This window comes from Helianthus annuus, chromosome 6 (genome assembly GCF_002127325.2).
Source record: "Helianthus annuus cultivar XRQ/B chromosome 6, HanXRQr2.0-SUNRISE, whole genome shotgun sequence".
Lineage (NCBI taxonomy): Eukaryota > Viridiplantae > Streptophyta > Magnoliopsida > Asterales > Asteraceae > Helianthus > Helianthus annuus.
In genome coordinates, this window is record NC_035438.2 from 50,761,140 (window position 1) to 50,786,043 (window position 24,904).

Genomic DNA, 24,904 nt, shown 5'->3' on the forward strand with positions numbered 1-24,904 from the left:
TTTTACTGTGTTTTGTTTTCAGACTCAACTGTTTTAATGGTGTAACACGTCAAATCTTATGACGGCTGTAATTATGGCGTTTTGTTTTCCAATGGCGGTTAGATAACTATTGGACTTCTTTTGTTTTATATTCTTTGCACATTGTTTCACGCTTTCTTTTTTATAATATTAGTTGTTCAAATTAATTTTATTATAGTTTGGTAGTTTTTTGGGGGCTTTTTTATGGCATTATGGCGTTTTACACGTATTTGCTAAATTTGGCATTTTATTATATTTTTCATTATAGCATTAATATTATTTTGTTTTTTATTAACTGACATTACAAAACAAACAATAGATAAAGAAAAATTGAACAAAAAAACAAAGCAGAAGCAATTTATGATTTAAAAATCTTCAGTGTCATCAGTCTCTTTTTTCTTTTGAAACTACAAGAAATGTGACAAATAAATGGCGTTTTGGGTTTGGCGTTGTTTATTTTCTTTATTCATGTGTTGAAGTGTCTTTGTGGATGTTGGAGACATAGAGTGACCCTCTGTGGGTGGATGCTATCTGCCTGTGGTCTTCATTATATTCATTGAGGCCAAAGTAGCATTTACACTGGTATAGATCTCTTCTTATCATCCAAACCTTCTTCAGGAACAAAGATGACAGTATGACATATGAGTGTCATCAGTCCCTCTTTTTTCAATTTTGTACATCTCATGCAGCAAAATCTTTCTATACTCACGTAACAAATCATTAAATGAAGTTTCATGTAGAACATTACTGAGGATCAAAGAAAATATATTTGTTGTCGTTGTATTTTTTGGCGTTTTACATTGAGTTGTAAATTTTTTAGCAACCACTGTGTGTTTTTTTGGTGTGATAAACGGAAGGTGGTGAGGCGTTTCTATTTATAGAATTTTTTTGACGCGTAGTTTAGGCGAGATGTTATTTTTATAACAAAAAATGTAATTAACATTTATCCGGATGTAAACTTTGGCGTTATATATAATGGCGTTTCATATTTTATGGCGTTTTTGTAGCCAGAGAACTTAAATAAAAACACAGAAAAAAGTACGCAGTGATAAAATTGGCGTTTTGTATTTATTTGGTGTTTTATTTTTTCAATGGCGTTTTATGTGAGGAATGGTTTTTTACTTTTTTACCCTTAATGACGCGCGTCCACGTAATAAAATTGGTGTTATTTACTAAAATGTCACCGCGCCAATCTAGTTCATAGATTGTTTTGATCGGATGATCCATAAGCATTCTCACCGTTCTCATACTTTTCACCGTGTTCTCTAATTCCTGACCCTACAAATAGATTACCGTTGTCTTCTTAAATCAACAATTCATTAAATATAGTTTTTAAGTAAACTACCTATATACAAAATAAATATTTTTATTATATCCTTTAATTTGACATTCATATTGTTATCATTCATGTAATGCATATATGGGTACATTTCGGTTCTCCGCACTACATGAAGTTATTGGAAAACCCAATCTTCTATTAAATTCATGTTGTGTCATATTTATGTGCAAATACCGAATATAAAATACAACTAATAACTACACTAACACTATGTTTGTTGGGGCTATATCAGGGCTTTATGTGAAAAAATGTGCTGCCACATAGGCATAGTTTTTTTTTCACTATTCACACTACTAACAAGTGTGTTGTAGGAGGTTTTTATTTGAGTTTATATGAAATATGATATTGGATTAAGATGACTAAAAATATTTAGGATATATACTATTTAATAATAATAATAATAATAATAATAATAATAATAATAATAATAATAATAATAATAATTACAAAACTAGCCCCACGCCTACGAGCCCACCTGAGTCCATATCCCGCACTACCTCTAGTGCTCCTACGTGGTGGTGTGCCCCACACCCCATTGAGGTGGCACCTTCCACCCCCTCTTTTAAACCCACAATATATAGCCTAATATGTAACAAGTAAACTTAGGGCATCTTTGGGTTTGCTTGTATTTGAATGATAAGATGACAACATTTTGATACCTCAGCTCGCATTACAAAACGAGTAATCTAGACACGACCTGTGTGTCTTGATTATCTAATCGAGTAAAATGAGCTAACACGCTAACTTAGTTGATGGAGTATGCATATTCGTTTTATTTTCCTGAACAACTAATGGTATACAACTCATAATCACTACTAAATTACATTAAATTATCATCTTATTTGAGATTGAACCCAAACCTTTATCAAGTGATCATATCCATATTTTTATAAAGAAAATACTTAAACTAGTTAGACGGTTTTTTTTTTTTCATTTTGAATCTCTTTCAAAATTACAATGATTAAATAGTTGGAAACGAGTTGGTCTTGTGAACCCAAACCTAACACGAATAACAAGACTGTGGCCGTCGCCATTATAAAAAAATTTATATAAGCTTTTAAATAAAATCATTGGTTAAGAATCTTAGATGATGAGAATATAAAGAGTAACTATTCAATAGTATAAGGAGTGAATTTGTAAAATAAGCAAACTGAAATTTGAAAATATAACAGCAGCAGCAAGGTAGGAGTTGGAAAAGAGTGGGGGTTAAAGAAACAAGACTCAACTACTCTCAACACACACAAGCGTTGAATTCGTGTGTTTATTTCACAAACCCTTCATTGATTCCATTCTTCAATCCAAATTCACACTTAAACACCTATGTTCTTCTACTCCGAACCCGAACCAACACTTCAGAGACAACCATGAGTTCTGACTCTCCCGTTAGCAGCCGTTGTTCTTACGAAAGATCAAATTTCAATGACGTTTATGGCGGCATCGGGGGCACAATGCTCCCGACATTCCTTAACGATCTACACCGCAACAACAATGATCAGGACCTAGTGGAAGTCACGTTGCAGTTGGAAGACGATTCCATTATTCTATGCAATGTGACTCCATCTGTAAACAATTCTAATTATCATCATGATCATGTCGCTTTACAATTGTCACCAAATGCTAGTGTCAAGTCTAAGCTTTGTAGGAAGTTCTCGTGGCTGTCGTCGTCGGCATCTTCTTCACGAGCTTCTTCGCTTTCTGATGCGAGTGTGGAGCGTGTTGTTGCGTCAAGAGATGCTAGGAAAATGAAAGCACAGCTGATTCGAACGAAATCTAGCGCCCAACGAGCGCTAGGGGGTTTGCGGTTTATCAGTAAAACTACAAACACGGAGGATGTTAATGAGTTGTGGAGAAACGTTGAGTCGCGATTTGTGAGCCTTGTTAAAGAGGATGGGTTACTAGCGCGAGAAGATTTCGCCGAATGTATAGGTGATGGTTAAAAACTTAGGTTAGGTTATACATGCTGATTGATAAACATGTACCGAGGAAAAGTGGCTAGCGTTTTATTATTATTATTATTATTATTATTATTATTATTATTATTATTATTATTATTATTATTATTATTATTATTATTATTATTATTATTATTATTATTATTATTATTATAATGAATAGTGAATAGTGAATAGAATGACAAATAATAAATAGAAAAACTATATAGGGTTACCAGCTAAATGTGCTAAATGATGAACGCGATACAAAAAGAGCCCAGTAAATTTATTATTTAACGTGTGTGTGTTTTTTTTTTTTTTTTTTTTTTTTGCAGGAATGGCGGATTCGAAGGAATTTGCGGTGGGAGTTTTCGATGCATTGGCGAGAAGAAGGCAGCAGAAATTGGGGAAGATCACAAAAGAAGAGCTTCATGAATTTTGGTTACAGATATCCGATCAGAGCTTCGACGCGCGTCTGCAGATTTTCTTCGATATGTATGCCACTAATTCTGTTAAAGATGTTGCAATTAATTACAAATTTCTGTATACAAATGGTTAAATTTGCAAAAAACTCTAGTTCGCGGGAAAAACTGAAAACTGGATTCAGAGTCAAGGGCGGACCTAGTAAGAGACCCGGGTGAGCGGGCACGCCTCTTGAAAAAAGAAATGTAGTGTATTTTATAGGGTAAAATTCTGCCCGCACCCCTTGAAAATATTTTCTGCCAGAGTCGTACATTTAAAGGTTCTTTAAGCTTGCGAAATGACTAATCAGCCCTTGAGTTTGTTCACTAGTTTTCTTTTATTCTTCTTTAAATGTTTTATAGATTTAATTGATACAATGGTTTTTATGATTTCTTTATGATGCAATATTGGAAAGAAATCATAAGAATAGATTATACAGGTGTAAGATTAGTTTAATTTATGATGCAATATTGGAAAGAAATCATAAGAATAGATTATACAGGTGTAGGATTAGTTTAATCCAGATTTAGAGTTAAGTTTTTCGTTCAAAGGGTAGTTTGGTCATTTAGCATGCTCTGTATTCATTATTCAAACAATCAAACCTGAATGCAAGGATGCCCCTCTAAATATAATAATAAAATTGACTGAATATGATTTTTTGTTGGCTTTAAAAACTAAAAGTAATGTAATGGTGAATTTTATTTCTTATTGAAGAATAATGTTTTGTAACAAACTTTGTATCTTGAATTGGATTTGGCTTGTTGGCAACCATTACAAATTATTTTATGAAATCAAACTATATACAACTTGATGATGAAGTTGACCAATTTGTGAATCGTGTTTCTTGTTAAGAAAGTTTTTATGATTCTTTTTCGCTCTTGTAAATGCAGGGCCGACAGCAACGAAGATGGAAGGATTACGAGGGACGAGATACAAGAGGTATATATGTATTTGGTACATAAGATTCTTTATTTTTGTAATTATTGAGACATGTAACTAGCAGGCACAATTATCACATAAACAATAATATCATGTTGGATTCTGCAGTTCTACTAGTAAAGGGATTATTGACTCTGGAATAGTTAACTATAATATGTACTTTTGTTTTCTATTTATAAACAGCTGCTCGTGCTTAGCGCTTCAGCAAATAGATTGTCAAAGTTGAAAGAAGAAGCCGAGGAATACGCTTCTTTAATCATGGAAGAACTTGACCCTGAAAATCTTGGTTATATTGAGGTAATATAGCTGAAAAAAACAACTCTTAACACAAAATTATAGCCTTCTCAGGATTCAAGGTGGATAAAAAATGTGTTAAGTGTGTCGTTTTTTATGGTTGGCGGGTCAGACCCAACATGAACCCGAACACGACACGAATATCCTTTTGAATATTAATACTCTAAAATACAAATTTACAAAAAAAAAAGAAAGAAAAAAGAAAAACAAAGGTACTTAAAATATTTACTTTTAAGGTTATGCTCATTTCTCTTTTATCTATTAAATTTTGAGATAAAATACCTAATGAGTTTAAGTTATTACAGAAACACACTTTTTTATTATCTTTTTAACAATAAATAGATTATACATGTCACCCCACGAACCCACCAGGTTGACCCGTTTAGCTAAATTGTATTCATGGGTTCAACCCGAAACTGACCTGGGCCCTTTTAGACTAAACCCAAAACACGTAAATTCCGTGTTAGGTTTGTGTAGTGTTTTTGTGTTCAGAGATTACACTCCTAAATTGAAAATTTTCATGTAATGCACTCAACATTTTCCACAAGCAGTGGTGGATCCAGCCCTGTTTTGTGGGTTCACATGAACCCACTCGGTTTGGAAAAAATTAGTAAGAACTTTGTATGATTTGGAAAAAGTAGTGAGAATCTACCAAAACGAACCCACTAAAAGAAGTTCCTGGATCCACCACTGTCCCCATGTTTATCAAAAAACAGTACTGAATGTTTTTGCTTCACAGTTATGGCAGTTGGAAACACTTTTACTACAAAGAGAAGTTTACATGAACTACAGTAGACCTCTAAGCATACCAAGTGGAGGGTGGAGCCAGAATTTGAGTTCACTGAAGCCAAAAAGCATCGTCCATCGGCTAAGTCATTTCGTGAGGTGGGCATTGATCGAAAACTGGCAAAGAAGTTGGGTTTTGCTGCTATGGTTTCTAGCCATGGCATGGTTATTTTCTTGGAAATTTAAGCAATATAAACACAAGGCGGCGTTTCAGGTGATGGGTTATTGTTTAACCACTGCTAAAGGGGCTGCCGAGACTCTCAAACTCAATATGGCTCTTATTCTTCTACCCGTTTGTAGAAACATGCTAACGGTTTTAAGGTCTACACGAGCCTGTTTCTTCATTCCTTTCGATGACAATATCAACTTTCACAAGGTGATTGATTAACCAGTAACCATCCTTTAGACGTTACACATTTACACCATGAGAAACCTTTTATAAAATGTATTATTAACTTATATCTACATGCCATACATATGAATTGTAGACAATTGCTTTCGCTATAGCCGTTGGAATCGTTTTGCACGTTGGAAATCATATGATTTGTGATTTCCCTCGGTTGGTAAACTCTTCGCCAGAAAAGTTTGCTCTCATAGCATCAGATTTTCATGACAAAAAGCCGACATACAAGGAATTAGTAGCCGGTGTGGAAGGTGTGACTGGAATTTCTATGCTGATATTGATGGCCTTCGCTTTCACTCTAGCTTCAAAATATTTTAGGAAAAATCAGTTAAAACTGCCATCACCATTTAACCGGTTGACAGGATTCAATGCATTTTGGTTTTCACATCATCTTTTTGGTTTGGTGTACATACTGCTCATCATTCACGGGTCATTCTTGTTCTTGGCTCATAAGTGGACTGAGAAAACGGTAAATCGTTTTTGTTCTTGTGGTAGAAAAACAATAACAATATCAATACTGTTTTTCGGCTAAGAATATATGTCCGAATCTCGCAGACATGGATGTATATCTCCGTCCCAATCTTAATATATGCAGCCGAGCGGAGTTTGAGAACAGGACGGTCAGAACACTACTCTGCTAAAATCATAAAGGTGGGGCATATATAGATTAAGAAGACTCATTGTTTACGAACGTAAAAATATACTAATAACATGTTTTTACGTAGGTTTCCAACCTTCCAGGAGATGTATTCAGCATAATTATGTCTAAACCGAACGGATTTAAATACAGGAGTGGGCAGTATATATTTCTGCAGTGCCCTTCAATCTCTCCATTCGAATGGTATATATATGTTACATATGTCTACAATCTATACTACAGTTCTTAATAGTAACACTTATGTTTATTTTTCCTACTTTTTAATAAAATGATTAGGCACCCGTTTTCAATTACTTCGTCACCAGGAGACGATTACCTCAGTGTTCACATCCGGACAGTTGGAGACTGGACAAAAGAATTAAAGGAAGTGTTGACGGATGATAATGGTTCAGCGTGTACAATTGGACGCGCCAAATTTAGGAAGCTAGGGGAGGTCAATTCGAAAGGGTAGTTATATCTGGCGTTAAAAGCTCACTATTCTATATGCATGACGAAAATCAAAAAACTAAACAAAAATATTATATCATGCAGTTTACCCAAGCTACTGTTGGATGGACCTTACGGTGCACCAGCGCAAGACTACCGGAACTACGATGTGTTACTTCTTGTGGGATTAGGAATTGGAGCTACTCCTTTCATAAGTATTCTAAGAGACTTGTTAAACAATAACCGGACGTTAGAAGACCAAACAGATTCAAACACGGAAACGAGTATTTCAGGCGATAGTCTTCTGAGTCTAGCATCTTCAAATATGGCATCAACAACTGAAAAGAAGAAATCAAGAAGGGCTAAGAGTGCAAATTTTTATTGGGTCACTAGGGAGCCCGGCTCGTTTGAATGGTTCAAAGGAGTCATGAACGAAGTCGCTGAAATGGATCACAAAGTAAATAACATATTACATACTTGTTTAAATCTTGATGTGTGTCATTAATGATCTACCAATTAACTTGATTGTGACTATTTTGAAATAGGGTCAAATTGAGATGCACAATTATCTAACAAGTGTTTATGAGGAGGGTGATGCAAGATCAACTCTAATAACTATGGTTCAAGCACTTACACATGCCAAACATGGTGTTGACATCCTATCTGGCACTAGAGTATGAACTATGATACATTATACATGCTACATTATTAGATATGCTATAATGAAACTAGTAAGACACAAAGTTCTGTTGCAGGTAAGGACACATTTTGCTAGACCAAATTGGGGAGAGGTGTTCACCAAGGTAGCATCAAAACATCGGAATACAACCGTAGGTAAATAATCCCCTAAAAACCCGACTCAGTTAGTTAAATTATAAGTTAATGCTTAGATAAGTGTTGATTTTGGTAGGAGTATTCTATTGTGGGATGCCGGTTTTGGCAAAGGAGTTGAAGAAATTATCATACGAGATGAGTCACAAGACATCGACACGATTTGAGTTCCACAAAGAGTATTTCTAAAGTAAAATCGCGTGTAACGTTGTACGTCTTAATATACATACATTTACATTTTTTTAAGTACAAAAAGAATGTAAATTTGTACACTATAGTATACACCAGCTAGTATAGATCAACCTGTATAACTTGAGAACCACAATCAAGAAAATGACAAATAGACATTACATTTGGTTAATATTTTTTGTGAATTAGGCCAGAACCATGTGAACCAGGGCCCAGTTGTCAGAATGTACTCCAGTGGGCCCCAAACAATTGTATCTAGTCAAAATGAGGATAGCAAACATGAAGATGTGGGGTTGGGTCTGATCATACAACATGGATGACACTCATATAACAAGTAAAATTATCATCAATTTCCTTATCATTTAATGATATTTATCTATTTATATGCTACCAAGAAGTTATGGAACCCATGTACCACCCCATCACTTGTAGCATTCTCACCCACAAGCCACAGCAACTTATGAATATATAATTCACTGTCTCACTTTAAATAAAAACCCAATTATTTGATTGTTTAACTATTTTATTTTAGAGTTTCTAACCCACGGAAATAAGAATAACAGAGAATAATCTCAAGACAAAGTTTATATGATATTAAATCTTTTATATGGTAAGTCTACGTTACAGTCAAATTTTGAAAAACTGAAATTTAGTAAATATTTATGAAACTGATTTTCTAATAAACGAGTAAGTTACTCAAATAAAATATTCACACATTTTTACATGGAGAACGAAATAAATCAAAACTCAGAGACGAGTAAGTTACTCAAATAAAATATTCACACATTTTTATATAGAGAACGAAATAAATCAAAACTCAGAGAAATATATATATATATATATAGGGAGAAGATCATGTGAGAACCACCTCTTGTTGTGAGAACCGCAAAAACCAATGTGAACACACCAAAAATGCCTAAAAATAGCTAAAAATCACACAAAATTTTTTTTTTAATATTTTTATATAAAAATCGCTACTTTTCGAAGCCAAAAAAAAAAAAATTTATTTTTTTTGCCACTAAAAGTAGCGATTTGAGCATAAAAAATATTTAAAAAAAATATATATTTTAGATTTTTTTTTTGATTTTTTTAGATTTTTTTAGGTTCTTTGGGGATTTAGTTTTTAGCATTTTTTTTGGGAGGGGGGGGGGGGGGTTTAGGTTTTTTTTTTTTTTTTGTTGGGGGGGGGGGGAGGGGTGGGTTAGGTTTTTTTAGCTATTTTAGGTTGTGTTCACATTGGTTTTCAAGGTTCTCACAATAAGGGTGGTTCTCGCATGAGCCCCTCCCTATATATAAATATATATATATATATATATATATGTATATATATATATATATATATATATATATATATATACAGTGTTGTAAGAATCGCTAGGCGCTAGTCGGGCGGTGGGGTACCGACTAGCGATTAATCGGGATTAATCAAAATTAATCGGATTGAGATTTTTATATGTAATTTTTAGTTACATATACACACGCACACATTTTTATATGTATTTTTTTAAAGTAGGCATGTTTTAACCACTCATTAACCCATTTTTTTAAGTAATTGGAAGGAATTTATATGGTTTGGTCAAAATTTGGCAGGCATCTAGCCAAAATTTGGCCAGAATAGGACCGCCATTGACTGCCTAGCTATTAATCGGCCATTAATCGGTGAACCTCCGATTAGTGATTAATCGGCGACTAATCAGAGACTAGTCGGGATTTTTACAACCATGTATATATATATAGGCTAGGAGTTGGCCAGAAAGTCCAAATTTCCTAAAAAGTGTAAAAAGTCATAAAACACAATAATGTCAACCATAAAACACATCAAAAACCCACAAATAATATGATGAAGATTAGTAAAACATCATGTATGTGGGTTTTGTGTTGTGTTTTAGATGTTAAGGCTCTGATTTTGGAATGACAAATATTATTGTGTTTTATGTTGTTTAGCATTTTGTGTTTTATATTCATAGTTCTACGATGATGCGCTTGAAGTTTTTATGGACTATTAGAGTTTGAATATGGTGTTTTAGTAATATTCATTCTATTATTTGTGAGTTTTAGGTGTGTTTTATGCCTGAAATTATTGTGTTTTATGACTTTTTACACTTTTTAGGAAAAACACACTTTCCGTAGGATCCCCACTCTATATATATATATATATATATATATATATATATATATATATATATATATATATATATATATATATAGGGAGAAGATCATGCGAGAACCACCTCTTATTGTGAGAACCTCGAGAACCAATGTGAACACAACAAAAATGCCTAAAAATAGCTAAAAATCACACAAAAATTTTTTTTTGAATTTTTTAATATTTTTTATAAAAAAATTGCTACTTTTCGAAGCCAAATTTTTTTTTTTTTTTTAAAAAAAATTGTTTTTTTTTGGCTTCTAAAAGTAGCAATTTTAACATAAAAATATTAAAAAATTCAAAAAAATTTTTTTAGATTTTTTTATATTTTTTTTAGGTTTTTTGGAGGTTTATTTTTTAGCATTTTAGCTTGAGGGGGGGGGGGGTTTAGGTTTTTGGGGGTGGGGGAGGGGGGTTTAGGTTTTTTTTGGGGGGGGGGGGGGGGGTTAGGTTTTTTTTAGCATTTAGCTTGGGGGGGGTTAGGTTTTTTTTTTGGGGGGGGGGGGGGGTGGGGGTTAGGTTTTTTTAGGTTTTTTTAACTATTTTAGGTTGTGTTCACATTGGTTCTCAAGGTTCTCACAATAAGGGTGGTTCTCGCATGAGCCCCTCCCTATATATATATATATATATATATATATATATATATATAGGGGAAGGTTCAAATGAAAACCACTAGTTATTGTGAAAACTCGAAAACTAATTAAAAAAAGCCAAAAAAACATACAAAATTTTTTTTTTTAATTTTTTTTTGCAATCAAAATTTCGCAGGTTTTTTAATATAAAAAAAATTTAAAAAAAAAAAAAAATTTTGTGTAGTGCACATGTGTAATACTGCACATATGTATGTGTACTACACATGTGTATTATTACACATGTGCACTAGACAAAATTTTTTTTTTTTTTTTTGAAAAAAAGTTTTTTTTATATATAAAAACAAGCGATTTTTATAAAAAAAATTGAAAAAAAAAATTTTTTTTTGTGTGTTTTTTAGGCTTTTTTTAGTTAGTTTTCGAGTTTTCACAATAAAAGTGGTTTTCATTTGAACCATCCCCTATATATATATATAGGGTAGGGCTAGATAGAAAACCCTATCTATATAAAAAACCCTAGAAAACCCAAACTCCCGACATTTTTTTTTTTGAAAAAAATAACACATGTAATATACATGTTTTTAAGAGTTTTGGGCCAAAAAAATCAAAAAAGCACCGAAGGGATAATTTAAAAAAAAAATTCAGCAACTTTCAGCATTTTTGTCTAACACATGTTAGGCACTGAATTTTGTTTATTTTTTTTAAAAAAATCCCTTCGGCGCTTTTTTGTTTTTTTTGGTCCAAAACACACTATGTATATTACATGTGTAATTGTTTTCAAAAAAAAAAAATGTCAGGAGGTTCGGTAAAAATGGGGGGAGATTTGGGTTTCCAGAGTTTTCTAAGAATTTGAGGGTTTTTTGTCTAGCATTACCCTATATATATATATATATATATATATATATATATATATATATATATATATATATATATAGGGTAGGGTTCCAGCGTGAACAACCTCCCAAGAGTGAACTGCGTGAACAGATATGGACCCTTGATTTCCTTTTTAGTTGTTAAGGGTAGAATTGTAATTATATAAAAAATTAGATTTAGATCATTATTTTTATAATTGAATTAAGTTACATCTTTCCTAATTTAAATTCATTATCCACATTATGTTTATTTATTAATAAGATAATTATCAAAACAAACAAAAAATCACCAGATTTCAATTTTAATTTTTATTTCAGATTTCATCATCAGAATTTAAATTTTGATTTTTAAGATCCACGTAACCTTCATATTTCAACGGTATACACATGTGTACTTGGATATAAATAGAACAGTACACATGTGTACTCAGCATCGTACATATGTGTACAGTAATTCACAGGTGTACATCAACATTCAATACAAAAAAATTCTGACATATAACAAAAACAGACGATATACACATGTGTACATCACATTAAAAAGAGGGCAAAATCAGAATACACATGTGTACATCGCATTTAAACAAATAATTATTTTAATAATTGAATTAAGTTACATCTTTCCTAATCCTTGATTTGATTTGTGAGAGATTTATGCAATCAATTTAAGATGATAATTGATTACTTGATTTGTGAGATATATATGCAATCAATTTAAGATTGAAATTACACATATACCCTTTTTGTATTTAATTAAATGGAAAAAATTAACCAAATAATTACCATCATGCCACTCACTTTAATCTCAAGATCATAAAAATCAAGGGTCCAGATCAATTCACGCAGTTCACTCTTGGGATTTTGTTCACGTTTGAACCTAATCCTATATATATATATACATATATATATATATATATATATATATATATATATATATATATATATATATATATATATATAGTGCAGAGTTCAAATGAGAAGAATTAAAAATTAAGAATAAAAAGAATAAAGGATACAAAGGTAATTTAAACAAATTATTTAATGAGTCTATTATTTATTTTTGTTATTCAAATTAATGAGCCTATCTTATAAAATAGTTGTGTACGTTATTCAAATTAATGAGCCTATCTTATAAAATAGTTGTGCACCTTACACAATAAAATTAATCTTACACATGATCTTACATTTCAACGTTTCCTACACGATTAAAACAATATTTTGGTGTAGGATACAGAATGTGTAGGACTCAAACACTTTTAAATAATTTTGCGACTTATAATAAAATATGTGTAGGGCACAATTTTTAAATAATTTTGTCACTTCTAATAAAATTTGTGTAGGAGCTAATACATTATTGATGGTGAAGGAGAAATTTATGGTTGCATTAATAAGAATTGAGTAACTCTTTAAAATATTTATTAATATTCTACATCAAAATGTCTATACTACGCTTAGTAGTTAAAACATTAATTAAAAGTTGACAAAAATGATATCTTGATTCACAACCATTGATCAAAAAAATATATGGTTTAGATTAATTCATTTTTTCTTCTTTTAAGAAGATTCTTCTCAAATGAACCTCCCCCTATATATATATATATATATATATTAGGGGGGGGGGGGTTGAGTGTAAAATCAGGGCTCTAAATTATCAAATTCTGGCCTGATAGATGGGAGACACCACACCTATGGCTGTTTACCACATGATCGGGGACGTTGAGACATTTCCGTCCATTACTTATGGACCCTTGATTTCAAATGTAAACCAGTTGATGCAAGTATTAGTCCCGCTAGCTCTTGGATCAACGACATATCCCCCTCACCCGACCCGACTTAACCCTACACGTCTTATCTTTATTTTGTTCACTGTTTATTGGCCAGCAAATGTTGGTGAGCATTTATAATAAGAAAACTGCCAGCCTTTCCTTTTCTATATGGATCTGATAATCACAACAAGAAAAAAGATGAAAATAACCTTAAAAAGAGTTGGTAACACTTAAAATTTTACATTTTTGTCCAGCCCATACCCATTACATTTTCTATCTCATTAATATCATATGTCTGTTATGTTTCATTATTTAGTTGCTTCCCACCTACTACAACCTCACACTTTGCAAACTTAACTTCACCTTCAAATCCCTCATGGCTGCCTGCATCTTCCTCACCATCTCCATCCTCACCATCATCACTCTAGCCTCCTCCACCACCATCAACCCGTCATCCGATCTCGTCCGTTCATCATGCCAACACGCCACCTTCCCTAAAGTCTGCATCCACACACTCTCCCTATACAAAGGCCCAGCCACTACCCCACGTGAACTCGCACAAGCCGCAATCAAAGTCAGCATTTCTCGAGCAACCAAAGCGTCAGAATATCTTTCCGGGCTGCAAAAGGAAGCTGATAGGCGCGAGAAGGGCGCCTTGAAGGACTGTACTAGCCAAATAGCAGACTCTGTGGATGACCTCAGGAAGACTTTGAGTGAACTAAAGGACCTCAAAAGAGGCACATTCAGGTGGCAAATGAGCAATGCCAAGACATGGGTCAGTGCAGCATTGACCAATGAAGACACATGTCTAGATGGGTTCAAAGAGATTGAAGGTCAGGTTCGGTCTGATATCAAACGGAAGGTTACAAATGTCGCTAAAGTTACCAGTAACGCTCTTTATCTCATCAATCGTCTTGATCATGCATAACCATGTTCTATTATCATTTATATAATATCATTTATATAATATCATTTATATAATTATCATCAATTGATATATAGATATATTTATATATATATATATGTTTATCTTGCTATATAATAAAAGAATGTATTTAACTATTTATGTAGATCAGATGGTTTAATTAAGTGTGATGACAAAATTGATCATAAAGTATAATAATATTTTTTTTTTACATTATTGCAAGATCTAGTGAAGGGGTGCAAATAATATTGAAGAGTTGTGACCCCCAAACCCAAATGAGTTGGATAGGGCCACCTTGATATCAAGTCTTTCTTTCTTTTGGCCCACCAACACATTCATGTCCTGTTTGAAATTTAAATCTTAGGTTAGCGCAACAACCATATAATAATTAGCGGTAGTAAGATGGGTGTGGGACGGGGTATGGGATAACAGGTTGAGACAGATCGGGTTGCCTAATTAGCACTTATTGTTTGTTTTAGAATATTAGTGAATATTAGTACAATAGAAGTCTAAATCGTTGAATAAAATGACCTAATAAATATACTTTGGCCAAGTTTTAGTAGTTTGACTTGCTTCTTTTGTAGTTCGTTTATAAGATTTGACCAATTTAAGATAAAAGGCAACCCGGATCTGCTTATTTATAAATACAAGAAACCGATAGGAAGTCATATATACCACATCTTTGTCCGGATGGTCAAGATTAAGATTTGGATGTACCCAACCTGTCCGTATCGCCTATATAACATACCGAAACTAAAATTAAGATTCAAAACAAACGGTCTAAGTAAAACGAAACAGCAAATTACTTCATTGCATTACCTGTATTGTTGCAATAGCTTCCACAGCACCAGCGGCTCCCATAAGGTGGCCGATCATTGATTTTGAAGAGTTCACCCTCAACTAAATCAAATTTTGTATTAATGTAAGTAGTCAAGTTTCACAAAAACAACCAAGTGGTGTATTGATTTAATTTTTCACCTCTTGGTTCTGGCCAAAACAATGAACAATAGCTTGATATTCCTTAATGTCCCCTACTGGTGTAGATGTAGCATGAGCATTAATATAGTTCACGTCTTCCCTCGCCACACCCGACTGAGATAACGCCTTCTCAATGCATAATATGACACCACTACCTAATAACGGTACATACAACCCGATGGTCAATTACACGCGCTCATACATCATACATCGTACATAAGAGGGTTGTTTGATCTACCCTTAGGGTGAGGCATTGTCATATGGTAAGCATCAGAACTGAAGCTTCCACCCAACACTTCTGCATAAATATTAGCATCTCTTTTCTGTGCATCAGTTTGATATCAATATTGAATTCAAAATGGAAAACATGATTAGTAAATGATCATGTTTTCGTATGAGAACTATCCAATTTATAAACATACTTTAGCATGCTCAAGTTCTTCCAAAAGCAAGACACCAGCTCCTTCTCCCATAACAAATCCGTCGCGATCCTTTTAGTCAATTCGACTCGTTAACATATAAACATAAAAAGTTAGATAATAGAAGACAGATATACCGAATCCCATGGGCGTGAAGCTTTGGTAGGATCATCGTTCCTCTCACTTAAAGCTTTACATGCCACAAAACCTCCAACTCCTGCACAAGTCTTCATCTTTATGTTCAAGATCAAGTTCAATTTGTAAGATAAATAAGATTATACCTATTGGTATAATGGCGGATTCAGAGCCGCCACAAAGCATCATGTCCTGCAAGTTTAGAACACTATAAATTACCAATGATGGTGCACCATAGAATAGGCATGAATACAACACTTACAGCATCACCATCGATGATGTGATTTGCAGCATTCAATATGCAGAAGTTACTTGTGGCACAAGCGGTAGATATAGAATAAGTTGGACCCATCCAACCCTGAAGTTAAATATGAAAACGGTTAAAACATTTATGAAGACGTGTTGAATGTTTAAAACTGCATATGCAACATGATAATGATTTGATCTCACCAGATCAATGGCTAGCAATGATGAGCCCATGTTAGTACTCGAAAACGGTACGCAGAAAGGAGTCATCTTTCTATATGAAACCTTCAGAGCTTCAATAGAATCACTCACAACCTTCATCCCACCCATTCCAGAACCAATCAAAACTCCACATCTAGTTTTATCAATCTTCTCCATACCACCTTCGGTTAAGCCGCCATCCGCCACTGCTTTCTTGCCTGCAACAAGCATATAGAGCATGAACTTATCCAGCCGCTTGGAGAGCTTTGGCGCGATCCACCCGTCCGTAGAGAATCTTTTTATTTCTCCAGCTATTCTCTGTGATTTCAACTTTGTTAATTATGGCTATCTTTACTAATAACATGATTCATGAGTGATCAAGAAATGATATGTGACATACAGTTGGATAGTTTGAACAATCAAAAGACTCAATTTCGCTAATGCCACTGACTCCTTCAAGCAGATTATTGTAATATTCATCCGGATTTTGACCAATAGGAGTTACCAAGCCCATTCCCGTTACAACCACTCGTCTTCTTGTTGGATGCTTCGTTTTCAGTGTGGACTCCATTGATGCTATAAATTTCAATTCTCGACGACGAATTAATTTAATAGCTCAGATATTGTTATTCATGATATTGATCCGATTCAAGATCATCGATAGGTAATGCGTTCATTGAATTGACAGGTGAAAGATTTATCATCTCTATGGGATTAAATCCCGAGTTATTGTGAAATAAAAAAAAAAAAAACCGATGAGATCATGAAAGTAAATATTCTTGCATTTATTGCTACTCCACTGTTCATTTTAGTTCCTACTGCTTTTCTACTTATAATTTACGTAAAAATAGTCAGTCAAAATGATTAATTACTTTAAATGAAACTTGACTTCTGATTTCTTATCACTATAAATGATTAATATTCAAGCATATATAGAAATGATATTTACCACAACGGGTTGGATAGGAACAAAGACTGCGGCGCCTATGGCTAAAGGAAACATTAGTGCGTCGAGAAACAAGACGTCGGTAGTCAATCTGAGAAACGACGAATGTAGTAGAAGTTGCAGCCATCATCTTCATTGGTGGCCGGCTGGTGGTGGTAATATGTTTATAGAAAAAACAAAGAAGAGAAGATGAAAGTGTATGTATGTATGTTTAACGTTAATATCAATGGCAAATAGAGTGATAGATGGGCTTAAACGTGTGTCTGTTTACATAGATACGGCTAAGGGGTTTCTGCATGAAATCAACGTGACTTCACTCAACCAAACACATCATTCATTCCTAAAATCATTACTTCATTATATCATAACCATATTTAGTTTGATACTTTCTAGAAAACGAAAATGCAAATTATCCTTTGTGCTTGTAAGCAATGTTTTAGTTAAGGTAGGGTCGCACCGAATTGATATCTACATGTATTGCCCCGGACCCAGATTTTTTTTCTTCGTGTGGAGCGAAAATTTATAGGGGTCATTTGTCTATCGCTATATAATAATTTTTCCGGTCTGATTCGTGTCTGATTAGGTAGAGTCATATAAAAATAGAAAATAAAATTAAATTTTATATGACAAAAGTCATTTCAAATGCATGATGAAATTTAAAATCTAAAAGTTTTCATTTTTGGAAAATTAGCTATAACATCGTCTAGTGAGACATTCCTAAGCAAGTCTTTTTCAATTGAAGAAATTCAACCATCGCTTAAATTCTCATCACCAATCCGATTACGCAAATTGGACTTCACAGTTCACATGCTTCATTACCGAAAAGCATCCTTCAATGATTGCGATTGAAAATTGATTCATGTTTAAAATCAAAATAAATCATTAGAATCTTACCAATTTACCATGATTCTCGTTCAAGTGAATAATCAAATTATCAAGTATTCACAATTTATCATGGATTTCAAATAATCACGTTAGACTTAATTATAACTCATAAACATTCAATGTTCTATTTCTAGGGTAAAGATCAAATAGGAAGTTAATTTTCGCTAGGAAGGATAGGAAGCAATCTCAGCCGTTCATTATCTATTTTTAAATTTTTGGACGCGTGGGGTTTTTGGTCTTTTTACATTATCATATCTTCGTTCTAATTTATAGATTTTTACTTCTTTTCTTAGTTCATCACTCTCATAACAGAATTGAAGATTCCATATCCCTAAATCGCCATCGATCGCAAATTCAACTCTTTTCAAACATTAATCTTCTTTCGTTTGTCAATTCGATAACTTCAATGTCTTCGTCCGACTCTGCTGGTATGTTTAGCTTCAATTTTGAGTTATTTTTTGTATTTTTTGTCCAAATTTCATTGTTTTACGTTTTATAATTTGTGTTTCTGTAATTAATATTTGATATTTCATAAGTTTAATTGTTATTGTTGTATAATTTAACATAATTTGTTTGTTTTGTTTCTTCATCCTTTTATTGCGTTTTAGTTAATAGTTGCGTTTTATGATATTAATTGAATTATATGCATACAAACTTGTAGTTTAAGATTTATGTAATATAAAGCTAAATATTAGCTATAACTGTTATTGTTGTACAATTTTTGTTTGTTCATCATTGGATGCGTTTTACTGAATGTATTGCGTTTTATGCTTTTACTCATAATACTTCTTATACAAACCTTAAAGGTCTGTATTTCTAAATTATTATATACATACTTTGAGATTTAACAGTAAACACATTATTATATAGGTTGTAATGCGTTTTATGATTTTCTGTAAAGTGTTTCAGATCACATGATGCGTTTTACTGAACATATTTTTAGGCTTATCACTAAAAACATTATTCTGTAAGAGGTATTGCGTTTTATATTCTTTTTAATTGTTTCAGATAACATTTCCAAGTGGGAGGAACGTGTATGCATAAACAGTGGAAGAAAGTTTTTCAAACCTAAAGTCAGTGGATCTCTTACACCTGCTGTTGGAATGCTTTTTAAGTCATTTGATGAGGCATTTGCATTTTATCAGAGATATGCACTTGCTGCAGGTTTTTCTGCAAGAAAAAATACCTCTTGGAAATATGTTGGTGGTTTAGTAAAAATAAGATATATTGTCTGTTCAAAAGAAGGATTTCATGTTTCCAAAGCAATAGATTCTGGTTCAGTTGAGAATAGTAAAAAGATTGTTAGACGAAATAGAGGTTCAAAAAGAGTTGGATGCAATTCTCATGTGAAACTATTATTAGAGGACAATAATATGTTTAAAATCTACTTCTTTGAAGAAGAACATAATCATATCTTTGTTGAAGATGAAGATATTCATTTCTTGCCGGCTGCCAGAAGTATCGATTATGTGAAAGAAAGTTTTATATCTGGATTGTCTGCAATCAATATTGGACCTGTTAAAGCGTTCAATATTATGAAAACAATCTATGGTGGTTTTGGTGAAGTTGGAGCTAGTAAAGTTGATTGTAAGAATTATAGAAGGGATTTGAATCTTTACATCGGAGAGTATGATGCAGAAATGGTAGTTAGGCGCCTTATTAGGAAGAAAGAATGTTGTCCTGGTTTCACATGTGATTATGTTATTGGTGAAGATAGAAGATTGAGAGGGCTTTTCTGGGCTGATGAGCAATCAAAAAAAAATTATACAGTGTTTGGTGACATATTTGGTTTTGATGCTACTTATAAATCAAACAAGTAAGTTTTTTTGATTTATTGCGTTATATAAATTCTATTGCGTTATATATCCTCTTCTAAATTTTCTGATGCTTTTTTAATTTTTTTTATTCAGGTATGATTTGGTTTTTGTACCATTTACTAGTATTGATAATCATTTTAGGAATGTCACATTTGGTGGTGCATTACTTGGTTCGGAGACTGCAGATTCGTATAGATGGCTTTTAAGATGCTTTGTTAATGCTTTTGGAAGTGAGCCTAAAGTTGTGGTTACTGATCAAGATGCTGCAATGAAGAGAGCTATTAAGGATGTACTTCCAAGAAGTAGGCATAGGTTATGTATGTGGCATATATGGGAGAAATTGAAGACAAAGGTATTAACTGCGTTTTATGATATAACAAACTGCAATTTTATAATTGTTTTATTACTGCGTTTTATGTATTATACAATAAAATCCAACATTTTTAACAATAGAATTACAAAACAATTGCGTTTTACAATCAATGCTTTTTAAGTTATTGCGTTTTATGTTTAATGATTTTATAACTTTTTATTCAGGTTGGTCCTGTTTAGTCAGCAAACACTGATTTTAATACAAGAATGACTCGTGTTGTTTGGAATGATACTATTATTCCAGAAGATTTTGAAACTGAGTGGCATTCAATAATGTCTACTTTTGGATTGGAAAATCATGAGTGGTTAAAAGACATGTACGATCTTCGATTTGATTGGATTCCTGCTTATTACCATGGAGAGGATTTGGCTGGGCTTATGCGTACTACGTCAAGATGTGAAAGCGAGAATTACTTCTTTGGTCAGATTTGCAATCCAAGATGTACACTTGTTGAATTTTTCACTCATTTTGAGACTGCAATGGATATTCAAAGGCATGAGCATAGGAGGAATGATCATGATACAAGGTATATTGAGTGTAAACCGTGGAGTGACTTTGTATTGGAGAAACAAGCATCAGAAATATACACCCAGACAATTTTTAAGGATATTTAAATTGAAATTGATGCTGCTATTACAAAGTGTATGTCAAAGTCTGTTGATACCGTGGGTGATGTTCAATATTTTGAAATAAAGGATTTCAGACAGCCATGCACATCTTTTTTCAAGGTAATTTTTTAAATTTATATTGTTTAAATATCTATTGCGTTTTATATTTCATCTTTAATTGCGTTTTAACATTATATGATCATATGGTTATATCTGTATTATATTTATTATTCATTGCGTTTTATATTACATTTCACTAATTTTATATATCTTTTTAATCTTATTTACAGGTGCAATACAACAAAGAAGAAGATGGTTTAAGTATAAATTGTTCTTGCAAACGGTTTGAACAATTTGGTATATTGTGCCGCCATATATTTTACGTATTACGGTATGAGGATATTAGTGAGTTTCCTAGAAGATATGTTCATAGAAGATGGACGAGAGATGTCGTTTCAATGGGATCAAATCATTCCAATATTCGATTTGATGAAATTGGTAGGAATAGTGAGATTGATAAAGTTTATAGAGAGATTTTTGTTGCAAATGAGTATGTGGTTAATAGGCTGGTTGGCGATTTAGATGAATTGTGTCGTTACAGGGATCCTATTAAAAGTTATATTGATAAAGCGGATGAGGTTATGGTTGCTGCGCCGCCTCCTACTCGCAAAGAAAGATTTGCTGATATTGGAGGGAACATAGAGAAATCTGATTCTATGATTCGTGTCCCCATCAAAACAAGGACCAAAGGATGCGGTGTACAAAAAAGGATCAAGTCTAATCGTGAGATTGCAATTCAGAAATCATCAAAGATCCAGAAATCGTGCCGTGTTTGTGGTGGAAAAGGACATAACAGTCGAACATGTAAATATAAGGTTTCTTCTAATGCTATAGGTTCTAGCAATGGAATGTAATTATGTATACAAATTCTTTCGAAATCAGATATCAATAAGTAAAAAAAAATTTGTCATTGCGTTTTATGATGTATAGGTTTCATCTCTTTTTGTTACTACGTTTTTGAGATATCCTTCATAAATATCAGTTTGTTTTGGTTAATTGCGTTTTATGATAACAACAATATATTTGATCTTTACCATATACTTTATATGGTATTTCCAAATCACTTATCAGCTTTTTTTGTTATTCCGTTTTATACATAGAACAATACAATATACTTTAAATGGTATTTGTTGATTATTGCGTTGTATTATCACACAGATCATACACAAAATTAAACAAGAAATGCAAGTGGATATAATAAACATTGCGTTATATAGATGATGATAGTTTTTAAACCCACAAACATGATGTTTTCAAAACACATAATTAAAGAAAAATTACTAGCATTATCAGCTTCATGGATCAAAGTTTGTTTCTTCATCGGATGAGAACCCTAAGCTTCCATCAGGGATTTCCTCATCACTTTCAGATTCAACCCAAAGTTCAACCTGTGAGACTACTGCGTTTTGGAGCTTCTCTGCAAATTTGCTACCAGAGTTGTTGATGATTGGTATTTCAGATAACTGCTTCAAAAACCCTAGATCCTCATTGGTAGATATGTCCTTTGGGTCATACATCTCCACTTCACCATCGTCCCAAGTCACTGAAACTTTGAAAGTTTCCTCAATGAACTCCCAAGATGTAACCTGGGCATCTTCAGTTGCAGTTTGATTCGGATCACCATATCTCTTGTGTAGAATTCTGAACAGTGCGGCTGATTGATTTGTGTAATAAGAAGGTGGTATACCTATTTCGTTCATTTTTTTCAAAACATCTTCATTGCAGTTATGAAGAACAGAAGCAACGGAATGGTATTTTATTTTTTTTCCATCAAGGAATTGAAGAACGAAATTGCCTCTTTTAACCCACCAAACTGATAGTTGTGCATTAGCCATTTTTAGGGTTTGTGTGTGTTGGGTATTTGGTGTATTTTTTGTGTATGATGAGAGCAATGTGAAAATAGTTTAGGGTTTATGTTCTTATATATTGCTAGAGGAATTTGAATCAACTGTTTTTAATAATAAAAATGATTATTTTTTATTTTTTTCTTTGAATTGAATGTTCAATCATACACAGTATTGGCTATCAGGAATCCAAAAGGCTTTTTAAGGCATTTTAAGGCTTTTGGTCTAATCAACTGTATAAATTTCTATCATACACAGTATTTTAAGGCTTTTCTTTGTATATTATTTTATTTTTTTATAGCATTTCGTTTAAGAAGATTATAATATATTATTTTTTTATTGTCCTTATTGTAATTATGTTTTTTGTGTTATAAAAAAATTTAAAAAAAATGCATTGCGTTATAAATTATATTGCGTTATATGTTTGGAAATGAATAATTAGAAAAAAACATTGCGTTTTATAATCAAAACATATTAAAATTAAAATTGACAATGTTGAGTTATAGCATACTTTTAAAATGATGCGTTTTATAAATTTTATATATATTTTATAAATTTTTTTCAAAATAATGTTTAAATAATTTTAAAGGATACATATTGTGTTATAAAATAACAAACAAATAAGTGCATTTTAAAAATATCATCAAAATATTGTGTTATATGAAAAAACATTGCGTTTTATAATAAGTAGCATTTCTAAATCAAAGTAACTAGCAAGATCAAAATCAAAACATTGCGTTTTGAAAATAAGTAGCATTTCAAAATCAAAGTAAACCAGCATTAGAAAGCCTGTCTTTAATCCTATCTAAACTAGTGTCATAGGATTGTTTTTTAAGTTTCGCACTGAGGTCTCGAAACTTCTTTGAGTCCTCAATAACATAATCTCTTTGTTCGTTGATTTCATGCAATAATATCTTCGCGATGAACTTCCTTCTTAAATCTTCAAGTTGTGCGGTCTGCTTGTTGACTGGTTTTTTGTTTTTACCCCTTGCAGGTTCTTCATACTCCACGTTAAACCCACAATCCCATTTTTCGACCGGTTCTCCATGATAACATTCCATATGACGCATAGTGAATATACCACAGTCAATTCCATTATATTGTGTCCTCCATTTCATTTGCATTCTAACAGGGGTTATTTTCTTTATATCATCTACTTTTTCATATCCAACAGATTTAAGGTAAGCTGCCAAAGCATTCCTCTACAGAAAAAAAAAAATAAAACAAAAAGATTAGGTGGTTTATATATGTATTTTAAAAGTATAAGTAAGAATACTTACTGTATTTTCAGGCACATCCCCATATTTAGCTTTATTTGTTTCTTCTTTGGCACTGTTGTCAATGATGAATATTTGTTTCTCTTCAAGATTGAAGGAGATCACAAAGAAATGCTGTATATGGAGAATCGGGACAAGGATAATTTTAAAATCCTTTATGCTTTTTACCTTTGCACCTTGAAGAATTTTTTCTATGTTCATTGTGAATGCTTCTATCATCTTATCTTTATTTGTTTCTTCCTTATCATTCAATGGAAAAGTCTGCGTAAAATTAAACAAATTAACATATTATTGCGTTTTATGAAGTTAATAAATATACAGCTGCGTTTTATGAAGGTAATAAAACATTAAGCTGCGTTTTATAAAACTTCATTCAAACAAAGTAAGCATTGCGTTTTATTAAAGAAATAAATTATAAAACTTCATTCAATCAAACTTCAAAATACTTCATTATACGAAAACAGAAGAATTGAGTTTTATACACTAGTACAGATTTGATCAAAAGATGCGGTTAAATTGGCTATGAGATGCGGTTTTAGA

At 32.6% G+C, this 24,904-nt stretch overlaps 5 protein-coding genes across 6 annotated transcripts; 4 read left to right on the top strand and 1 right to left on the bottom strand.

Annotated features, from left to right (window-relative positions):
- Positions 1–2,549: 2,549 nt before the first annotated feature.
- Positions 2,550–8,437, top strand: LOC110865449 (respiratory burst oxidase homolog protein E). Its single transcript, XM_022114698.2, has 13 exons — positions 2,550–3,283; positions 3,624–3,783; positions 4,641–4,689; positions 4,873–4,986; positions 5,723–6,145; positions 6,258–6,641; positions 6,728–6,823; positions 6,898–7,013; positions 7,107–7,277; positions 7,362–7,713; positions 7,802–7,930; positions 8,012–8,090; positions 8,167–8,437. The coding sequence occupies exons 1-13, from the start codon at positions 2,722–2,724 to the stop codon at positions 8,274–8,276; spliced, it is 2,745 nt and encodes a 914-aa protein (XP_021970390.1). The 5' UTR covers positions 2,550–2,721; the 3' UTR covers positions 8,277–8,437.
- A 5,461-nt stretch (positions 8,438–13,898) lies between these two features.
- On the top strand, positions 13,899–14,712 carry LOC110865448 (pectinesterase inhibitor 3). The gene has a single exon (XM_022114697.2). The coding sequence runs from the start codon at positions 14,027–14,029 to the stop codon at positions 14,576–14,578; it is 552 nt and encodes a 183-aa protein (XP_021970389.1). The 5' UTR covers positions 13,899–14,026; the 3' UTR covers positions 14,579–14,712.
- Positions 14,606–17,865, bottom strand: LOC110865447 (3-oxoacyl-[acyl-carrier-protein] synthase II, chloroplastic). Of its 2 annotated transcripts, XM_035974741.1 has the most exons (12): positions 17,504–17,860; positions 16,955–17,130; positions 16,558–16,872; positions 16,370–16,465; positions 16,254–16,299; positions 16,110–16,189; positions 15,976–16,044; positions 15,792–15,876; positions 15,554–15,708; positions 15,395–15,475; positions 15,251–15,310; positions 14,606–14,917 (listed from the first exon to the last, which is right to left on the bottom strand). In XM_035974741.1, exons 1-12 carry the CDS (start codon positions 17,634–17,636, stop codon positions 14,801–14,803), a joined length of 1,413 nt encoding a protein of 470 aa, XP_035830634.1. In that variant the 5' UTR covers positions 17,637–17,860; the 3' UTR covers positions 14,606–14,800. The 2 variants fall into 2 exon arrangements, with proteins under 2 accessions (XP_035830634.1, XP_035830633.1); XM_035974740.1 differs by lacking the exon at positions 14,606–14,917 and having other exon boundaries at positions 15,098–15,310; positions 17,504–17,865.
- Positions 17,866–18,699: 834 nt separating this feature from the next.
- LOC110863982 (protein FAR1-RELATED SEQUENCE 5-like) lies at positions 18,700–22,134 on the top strand. The gene is made up of 5 exons (XM_022113160.2): positions 18,700–18,813; positions 19,394–20,201; positions 20,296–20,554; positions 20,740–21,303; positions 21,474–22,134. The coding sequence occupies exons 1-4, from the start codon at positions 18,792–18,794 to the stop codon at positions 20,752–20,754; spliced, it is 1,104 nt and encodes a 367-aa protein (XP_021968852.1). The 5' UTR covers positions 18,700–18,791; the 3' UTR covers positions 20,755–21,303; positions 21,474–22,134.
- On the top strand, positions 20,782–22,097 carry LOC110944732 (protein FAR1-RELATED SEQUENCE 3-like). The gene is made up of 2 exons (XM_022186381.1): positions 20,782–21,132; positions 21,474–22,097. Exons 1-2 carry the CDS (start codon positions 20,782–20,784, stop codon positions 22,095–22,097), a joined length of 975 nt encoding a protein of 324 aa, XP_022042073.1.
- Positions 22,135–24,904: the final 2,770 nt, after the last annotated feature.